This window comes from Delphinus delphis, chromosome 2, assembly GCF_949987515.2.
Source record: "Delphinus delphis chromosome 2, mDelDel1.2, whole genome shotgun sequence".
In the NCBI taxonomy this organism is placed as follows: domain Eukaryota; kingdom Metazoa; phylum Chordata; class Mammalia; order Artiodactyla; family Delphinidae; genus Delphinus; species Delphinus delphis.
In genome coordinates this window covers 105503287-105512315 of record NC_082684.1, presented here as the reverse complement: position 1 = coordinate 105512315, position 9029 = coordinate 105503287, and the positions used below count along the sequence as shown (strand labels likewise).

The 9029-nt window shown below is 50.0% G+C and overlaps 2 protein-coding genes and 1 pseudogene across 2 annotated transcripts; all 3 read left to right on the top strand.

Moving 5' to 3' along the window:
* The first annotated feature begins 671 nt into the window (after positions 1 to 671).
* On the top strand, positions 672 to 4516 carry LOC132418600 (putative SCAN domain-containing protein SCAND2P). The gene is given in 6 exon segments (XM_069540464.1): positions 672 to 1210; positions 1822 to 2117; positions 2119 to 2328; positions 3089 to 3173; positions 3337 to 3415; positions 3812 to 4516. Coding segments are annotated over 4 exon segments (528 nt in total). The 5' UTR covers positions 672 to 1210; positions 1822 to 1928; the 3' UTR covers positions 3381 to 3415; positions 3812 to 4516.
* Positions 4517 to 5078: 562 nt separating this feature from the next.
* Positions 5079 to 5444, top strand: LOC138413999 (zinc finger and SCAN domain-containing protein 20-like). Its single transcript, XM_069540465.1, has one exon. It carries the CDS (start codon positions 5079 to 5081, stop codon positions 5442 to 5444), a length of 366 nt encoding a protein of 121 aa, XP_069396566.1.
* Positions 5445 to 6239: 795 nt separating this feature from the next.
* LOC138413998 (zinc finger and SCAN domain-containing protein 2-like) lies at positions 6240 to 8526 on the top strand (annotated as a pseudogene).
* The last annotated feature ends 503 nt before the right edge of the window (positions 8527 to 9029 follow it).

The following is a 9029-nucleotide window of genomic DNA, read 5'->3' as shown; positions in this document are numbered from 1 at the left end:
GATATTCATCTTGAATCACCCAGGACCGTGCACACAGGAAATAAGGAAGTGTGTGTGTGTGTGTGTGTGTGTGTGTGTGTGTGTGTGTGTGTGTGTTAGGCAAGGGGGAGGATAGTGGTGAAGCATTACCACAGTGGGCAACTATGCCAGAAAAGTACTTTAAGAGGCAAAACATCTGAATTGGGAGTCTCAGCGCCACTCTAAAAGAGACCTGGGGTCCAAGCTGCCTGGGTTTATTCACCTGTACAATAGGATTAAATACGGATTAACAGGGATAAACACCCGCTTTCAGCTGTAAGGGAAAACGCTTTGGAAAGGGTCTCTCTTTCAGTGGTCCCCGGGCGGAGTAAGGCGAGAAGCCGCCACCTCCCCAAATTATCACGGGGGTGGGAGAAGCGAGGCAAGACTACCCGCTCCACGTGCGACGATTATAGTTGTGGCTCCGCACTCCCAAATCCGGCGTGTAGGAAAGTCCCACCCGTCGTCAATGATTCGTCTGAAACAAATGGGCGCCCAAGCCATCCGCATAGATTACTGGTTAATCATGCTGTCAGTCTGCAGGGCCTGGTGGAGGCCTATGGGAAATGTAGTCCGGCCAAGCCCCAGTCTTTCTGGGGCTCGCATTTCCGCTTCCGGTGTTTATGGCTTTCCGAAGGTCCGGACTTGGGTCCGGTCTCGTAGTGGGAGTGTCGTGTGGGGACTTTGCGTGCCCACAGAGAAGGTACCGCGGAGTCGGGGCCGTCCAGTGGTCGCAGGGCCTCGGCGGACAGGAGCGGCCCTCACCTCGGGCCTGGGCCCGCGCGGGCTGGGCGTGACCGGGCGGAGACCCCGGGTCCCGCGTCCCTGCGAGCAGACCCCGGGGCAGGATGCGCCCCTCATGCTGGCGGCGTCCTCCTTCTCCCTGTCCACCTGGCCCGGTGGGGATGACCCTGGCCTCGTAGCCAACGAAGCGACCCTGTCCCCAGGGCCCGCGTTTACCCCATAAAGCTTCTAAAGAAGGTCGCCCGCGGAGCAGAGTAGCCTTCCAGTGTAAGTCACGCTCTGCGGGCCAGTCACCCGGTCCACCGTCACCGGGCTGAGCCACTGCCCATTTCCTGCCAGCTTTGTGACCTTGGGCAAGGTCCTGGGGGTCTCTGAGCCGTGACTGCCTCAGCTTTGAGGGAGTTGAAGCCTGACTATCTCTTAACTTTCGTTCCAACTGTAACATCCTGTGAGTCTGTGATCTTATTATTCTTGCTGTTACATCTTGTAACCTTAACCAGGGTAAATCTCCCTGTTTGGGAGAGTTATGATGCCAAGACTGAGGAATCCAGAGAGGGCCCGCCCAAATCTGAGAACCCACCCAGAGGCGAGGAGAGTTGAGGGTTGGAGCGGTTGAATCTCTGAAGCTTAGAGCGGGCTCCACTCAGCCTCTGCTCTCCAAGGTGCTGCTACCTTGTGTGCCGTCTGCCTCTTGTACTGCGTGTACTTGGCAACACTCTGAAGACCAGTGGCTTGGGAGAATGAGCAGCTTATTGTCCCCATTATCTCCATCAGCTCATCCTCATTCTTCAGTATGGATCATTGGCATTTTCTTGGCGTTAAGTAAATCGCTCTGCAAACACAGCTTCACGCTCCTCTGCTTTCCAACCAGACCACCAGCCCTTGACCCCTACTGTCAGACTTCTGGAGCTGCCTCCCCAGTGACAGAGGGCCAGACTCCATGGGCATCAGGACATGGGGAGGGAGGAACAGGAAGATTTTTCTTCACCTCAATCCCACTGGGCTAACCCTTGTGATTTTCACTAGAATTCACTCTGTAATGTATGTCTCTGGCTCTAGAATTCAAGTTCTACTTAGACTCCTATCTAAAGGTGGCTTCCCAGTGAAGTAAAGGAAGAGGTTTGAACTTCAGATCACAGCTGCAGGGTTCTTCTCTGATCTGAACAATGGCTGTAGCTGTGGATGAACAAATCCAGACTCCTCAAGTACAAGAAGAGCTCCAAATAGTGAAGCTGGAAGAAGATTCCCACTGGGAGCAGGAAATTTTCTTTGAAGGGAGTATCCCTGAACCAGAGACCTGCCAGCACTTTTGGTACTTCCACTATCAAGAAGCATCAGGACCCCGGGAGGCACTCCATCCAACTCCAGAAGCTCTGTCATCAGTGGCTGAGACAGGAGAAGTGTACGAAAGAGCAGATCCTGGAGTTGCTAGTCCTGGAACAGTTCCTGGCTGTCCTTCCCCAGGAGATCCAGATCTGGGTTAGACAGAAATATCCAGAGAGTGGAGAGGATGCAGTGGCTCTGGTGGAAGACTTGCAAAAAGAACCTGGAAGACTGGGGCTGCAGGTGAGATATGGAAACTTAGTTCTGAGTAGTTAAAATAGAGGAATGTGAGAGACAGAGCCACCTTGGATTGCCAGCAGTATGGGTGACGTGTACACTTTGCTGTTGGTGTCGGCATGGAATTTGCTTATTCCCTGGGCCTGGTAGCCGCAACTTTCCTTCCATTTTCAGACTGACTTTTCAGAGAACGCACAACATTGGTTGCTCTGAGTGTTGGTCCCCACCAGTAAATAAGAGAATTGTTTAAAATAGTTTGAGCACCACTCTGATCCAGGAGGAGCAGATACAACCTATTTTCTCTTTGGAGAACAGCTCTCATTCAGCAGCAGCCAGCCTGAAGCAAGGGGTTTCACTGGTCTTTATTGACATTTTTGAACCTTTAGGTCCTATTGCAAAATAGCTGCCTTGTTGCTTGCTCTCTCTGTATTGTTAGTTTTGCCTAGAGGTTGACAGGAGCAGCCCTGGGAGAGCTGGGTGGGCAGATTGCAGTGGGCCTGGGTTCCAGATCTTATCTCCATGGCATCTCCCACACATCCACATTCCTTACTGCCCCTGCAGTGATTTGCATAAGACTGAGTTCCCCTTTTGCTTCTTTATGTCTGGGGATGATTAAGTTTTAGTGCCCACAGAATTCTGACCATTTCCAGTCCTTGAACAGGGACAGGAGGTGCTGTCAGAGGAGAAGGAACCCTCAGGATCGGTACTAGGTCCCCTAAACATCCATCTGAAGCAAGCACAGACAGAATCCATGTATCTGTTCCAGGCAGTGGTGAAGAACTCACAGCCAGAACCAGAAGACCAAATGAACCACAGCCCCAAAGTAAAACTTGGATCCTTCCACGAGAGCGGTAAGCAGCAGCGGTGTAGGGAGGGAGAAGGGACCCTTCTGTGGGGAGGGCGCGAAACCCGCTCTGAGTGCAGGAAGTGGGGTAGAGGGTACGGCTCCTTTCCCTGGGAGGATGTGGCATATAAACTGAGGCTGACCACATGAATCTGTGGAATCCTCAACAGGCACCTCCAAAGGGAAGAAGAACCTTGGTCGGCATGTTTTGTAAAACTGCACAGCAGAGCTGGTGGCACCTCTCCTTATGTGAGTGAGACCTTACTGGTCCCAGGAGGTAAGGTGTGGGTACCAATTTTAGGCCTGGGTGGTAGGAAAGGCACAAGGTAGGGCTAAACTAGAGTGCAGCAATTCCCAAAACAGGTACGTGTCCCCAGACCAATTCAGATGATTCACCTGTGTTATCAAAACTGAAGAATAAAAGCATAAAACGCTGACAGTCAGTAACGTGGATGGATATGGAAGGGAAATCTGGAACTCTCCTTTGAGAAATGTGTTGTTTTGCTTTTTCACCAGTCCTTCTTTGATGGGACAAAGCAGACACTAAGAGGAGGAGGAAGACTCTTCTGTTTCCAAACCCGATGGGCTGGTCCCTGGGGGCGGCCAAGAAGCGTTCCCTCTAATGGCTCCTTTCTCTCCCCCCAGGCCTGCCTGATCCTCAGGCTCTGGCTCTTTCTCCGGAGCACAGCTGTGACCAAGGGGGGCCATAAGCAGCTTCCAGGTGGGCCAGACATTCCTCTTACTCAGGTCACCTTCTACTACTGAGTGGGGCCCTTTGCACCAGTTCTCTTGCCTATCGGAAATTGCAAAGGAATTTTACCCAGCGGGCAGGCCCAGTAACTTTATAGATGAGGCTCCAAATTTCATCAGCTTGAAAAATGTTGCCCAAATCTCCTTCCTTGTGTAAGGCAGCGCCACAGCTGAGGTAGTGAGGGGTTGTATTAAGTCATTCTTTCCTTGACTCTAAGATTGCTTGTTTGTCTTAAAAGTAATGGCTACTTCCTTCTTTCGGTATCTGGATCTCGTCCTCATAGTATGCAGGTTTGTGTAGTGGGAGAAAAACAAAAGCTTCAGATTCAGACAGTCTTGAGTTCAAATCCCAGCTCTGCTGCATACTAACAGGAATTTTGAGCAAATGTGAAGTTTCCAGTGCAGTGCCTGGTGTTCAGTAAATGGTAGCTTAGTTCTTCCTTTGCTTTCTCTCCTCCCTGTCCCACTCATTGCATTTATTTATTTATTTTAATTAATTAATTAATTAATTTTTGGCATGTGGGATCTTCCCAGACCAGGGCTTGAACCCATGTCCCCTGCATTGGCAGGTGGATTCTTAACCACTGCACCACAGGGAAGCCCGCCCTTGGACTTTTTTTTTTTTTTTTTTTTTTTTTTTTTTTGCGGTACGGGGGCCTCTCACTGTTGTGGCCTCTCCCGTTGCAGAGCACAGGCTCCGGACGCGCAGGCTCAGCGGCCATGGCTCATGGGCCCAGCCGCTCTGCGGCATGTGGGATCTTCCCGGACCGGGGCACGAACCCGTGTCCCCTGCATCGGCAGGCAGACTCTCAACCACTGTGCCACCAGGGAAGGCCCCCCTCCCTTGGACTTAAAAAAAAAAAAAATCTCCTCTCCCTGGCGTATAAAGTGGTTGGGATTATTAGATTCACCCAACCATTATGTCTTCTTCTTGTCTCCCTGCAAACAGCCTTTCCAACCCACAGACCCTGTGTGAGTTCCCATGTGGAGCAGGAGGAAAAGCCACAGAGCCCAGGTCTTCAGCGCTCCAGAGGGAAGGAGAGTGTGAGACTCCCTGGTGGGTTGGGGCAGAGTCAGGCCTGGCCAGGTGCCCATCTTGAGAAAAGCCAAGTTGGGGGATGAGCTGGAGTGGCAGGGCCTGGAGGATGAGAAGGTGGCAGGGATGCATTGGGGCTACGAGGAAACCAAGATTTTCCTGGGAATTCGCAGTGAGTCCTGGATTCATGAGAAGCTCTGTACGTGCCATCGGAACCGCCAGGTGTACCGGATTGTAGCTGAGCGGCTGCGGGAACGGGGCTTCCTGCGGACCCTGGAGCAGTGTCGCTACCGGTTCAAAAACCTCCAGACTAACTACCGCAAAGCCAGGAGCACCCACACTCCAGGCACCTGCCCCTTATACGATGAGATGGATGCCCTGATGAGTCCCTGGACCCTGGCCAACACCTTTGATGCCTTTGAGGTGGCAGGAGGCGTTCTGCGGACTAGAGGGGACTCCAGTGAGAACCAGAAGGCAGTGATGGGATGGTAATGAGGTGACAGAGGAGCCCCAAGAGGAGCCCGGGAGCCTCGGCCCCCAGGCTTTGAGGGGGTATTCCAATGGGAAGCTCTCTTCCCTGAAGTGCGCTTCAGAACAGTGGGAGAGAGGAAGCCCCGCGGGAAGATTAGGGACCGTGAATCAGGAGACATGCTTATGTCTGTCACTCTGCTATCACTAGTCTGTATCTGAATGGGCTTGTCAGGAGGAAAATTGTTGATTTCTATAGAGGAATACTGTTTACAGCCTATCTTTAAATACTGATAGAAACCAATAGTCCAGGGTGACTCAGGAAGATGATTTTGAGGATTTTGCTCTGCTCGCCAGCAAAGGGATCTCCCTGCCTGCTTTTAGTAACGATATTAGAGAAACAGGAGAGTTACTTAAAGTTTCAGTTGTTTGTTTCCACCTAAAGTGCCCCATAGATGTGAACTCTGCATATATTATGTATAACACTCTGCCACTTTAAAGACTTGTCTGTTGCCGGGTACATTGGTTAAACACCCTGAGCCCCCATTTTCTTATCTGCAAAATGGACACAGTGATGGTAACTACCTCCCTGGGTTGTTACATTGTTTGCATTCAGCAAATGTTAGTTCTCATTGTCATCGTTATAATTATTGTTAAAATACATAAGCACATTGCCCTGTATGCTGAACTTAAGGGGGAAAATTTCCTAAGTCATTAACTTTTTCTTCTGAAAACTAGACCTTTCTGAGGCGTGCTTCCATTCTCATCCCACCTACCACTTCCACATATGAGAACAGAAGGCAATTACGTAAGAACCCCATGTCCCTTCTTGCTTTTCCTTGGGCAGGACCTCCAGTTCCCCCATCAGATGGGGTCTCAAGTCTGGAGGGAAGTGAAGAACTTTGGAAGGACAGTCTCCAGGATTTCAAGGAAATTCGGAAAACTTCCTGTGCAGGTGGGAAATGAGTGAAAGCTAGTATCTTACCAACAAAGAAGTCAGACCTGGAATTCTGAACATGGATGAGCCAGCACTGGGCAAGGGCGGGAGAGGAACCCAGGCACTTGATCTTCCCGGGTTATTGTTCTGTGGTGCTGAAACCACAGGAGTTGTGAGAAGAACAGAAAAGAAAGCCTGGTCTCTTTAGTTACCTTGGAATATGTAGCTATAAACAAAGTATTAGTGTTTATGATTTCTCTCTGAATTATAATTAATTAACTATCACTTAACCAGGTTAGTAGAAAAAGGGAACATGGATGACCCCAAATTAAAACTACAGTCAACCTTAGATTATTGGAGGGGTGAATTTCTCATGATTAAGATGAGCTCCCTTCCGTGGTGGGGCTCAGTCATTTTGTTGGAATTTCAGGTGATCTGGTAAATAGAACTGTTCTCCTACTCAGGTTCTAGACCGACTGAGAGACATGAGTAAGACATTGAGATCAGAATGGCAGCTTTCTAAATGGTGGAGCTCTTGAGGGTGTGGCTTAGCTGTGGGGTCACACAGAGCCCCAGAACTGAGGCACAGGCAGCACTGGACAACCACCACCTCGCCCTGCAGGGATAGAGCCTTCACTGCTGATCTGAGCCACGTACACCAGCTGCTTGTTAACCAGGGAAGTCATTCCTCCCACCTGTAAGGAAGGGGATGGAGAATGGCCAGGAGAATTATTCTAAGGCACGTCTCTCTACCCAGAAGGCAGTATCAGGAAGAGAAAGGTGGCTTTTTAGTACCGATTGCCAGTTCGTAGGTGATGGGAGGAGAGGGGGAGCTGAGCTTGGCAACAGAGCCTCTGAGGAGCGGGGAGCAGCTCTGACTGAAGAGGAAGAAGTGCACCTGGACCTGCCTCCAGCCTTTCTCCACATGACCTTCCTGCTTAGAAGCTGGGGGAGTGAGTGAGGCCTGGATGTCTGCTGGTCTTGACAATGGTTCAGCCATATTCCAGCTTATTTGTTGCTGGTTAATGGAAAATTGATTAAGGTCCGTCACCACCAATAACTTGTTTTTAAGTGACCAGTAAGGACCTCTTTCACATTGTTTCCATTCTTCTGAATCAGAAAATAGGTAACCTTTGCAGTTTCATTTCATTCTTTCAGATCTTGAAACAAGGACAGAGAATGAGGAGGATTCAAGCCAGGACATTTCAGAGGCAGTAAAACTACCTGGGGTGTTATTAGGAAGATCCAGCGTGGATGGTTCCCAATACCTCAACTGGAGGAAAGACTGGGAAAGTGAATATGGGGCAGAGAAGCAGTGGGAAATATCCTTAGAAGATGGACAAGAGTTGCTCTCTCCTCCAGAAAGAGACTTAGGTAAATTCATAGGTCCTCAGGGAACCTATGTTGGAGAAAAACCCAATATATGCTGTGAATGTGGAAAACATTTCAGCCTGAGCTCACACTTAGCTGTCCACAGATTAGCCCACACTGGAGAAAAGAAACCCTATAAATGTGGCCAGTGTGGGAAAAGCTTTGGCCAAAGCTCATATCTGGTTTGCCACCAGAGAATCCACACGGTGGGGAAGCCCTACAAATGCCCCAAATGTGGGAGAGGCTTCAGTGATCATTCTGACCTCATCACACACCAGAGAATCCACACAGGAGAAAAGCCCTATAAATGTGGGGAGTGCCGCACAGGCTTCACGCAGAACACAGGCCTTATTATGCACCAGAGAATCCACACAGGAGAGAAACCCCGTAAGTGTAGTGAGTGTGGAAAGAGTTTCACCAACAGCTCGCGCTTGAGGACACACTGCTGAACGCACACTGGCGAAAAGCCCTACCAGTGCCCCGAGTGTGGGAAAACGGTCAGTAAGAGTTCCACTCTGACCAGCCATCAGAGGAGAGAAACCCTTTGAGTGTCTGGAATGTGGGAAACGTTTCAGTGACTGCTCAAACGTCATTACCCACCGGCGAATCCACACTGGAGAGAGACCCTATAAATGTGGGGAACGTGGGGAGAGCTTCAATCAGAGCTCAGGTCTTATTACTCACCAGAGAATCCACACGGGAGAAAAACCCTATGGATGTGCTGAGTGTGGGAGCCAATTCAACAATAGCTCACGTATTAGTGCACGTCAGAGAGCCCACGTCGGGGAGAGACTCTAGGTGTAGGGGACCTATCTTGAAAACACTGCAGAATCTACCCCCAAAACGGGTTTGTATGGCCCTTGATTCTATACCACGACACCCACAGGAGAAGGAGAGAGAGCTCAAAACCCAGTCCAACAGACCGTATTTTGTTTCTCTCACTCAGTACCTGCTGGGCTTATGAAATACCACTCAAGGCTTTCCTGTCCATGCTGTTAAAATGGAAGCTGATTTCCAGAGGTTTCAGAGACTAGTTCTGAATCTGACTGTATCACCATCTCAGTGTGTCTTCACTGTGATTCTGTGCCTTAATTTTCACAGCATGGTAATGTGAGGGTGAGATCCAAATCCTCCTTCCAGGCTGGAGGCGGCTCTGCCCTCCCGTGGTGATGGCATTAAAGATGTAGAACCAGCAGTGGCTGAGCAGTTTCCTCCCAGCACTGGGCAGCTAAACAAGGATTTGTTTATGAACTAAATACATTTCTAAAGGTCTTCCCCTGTTCTCCCTCTGGGAGGACTGG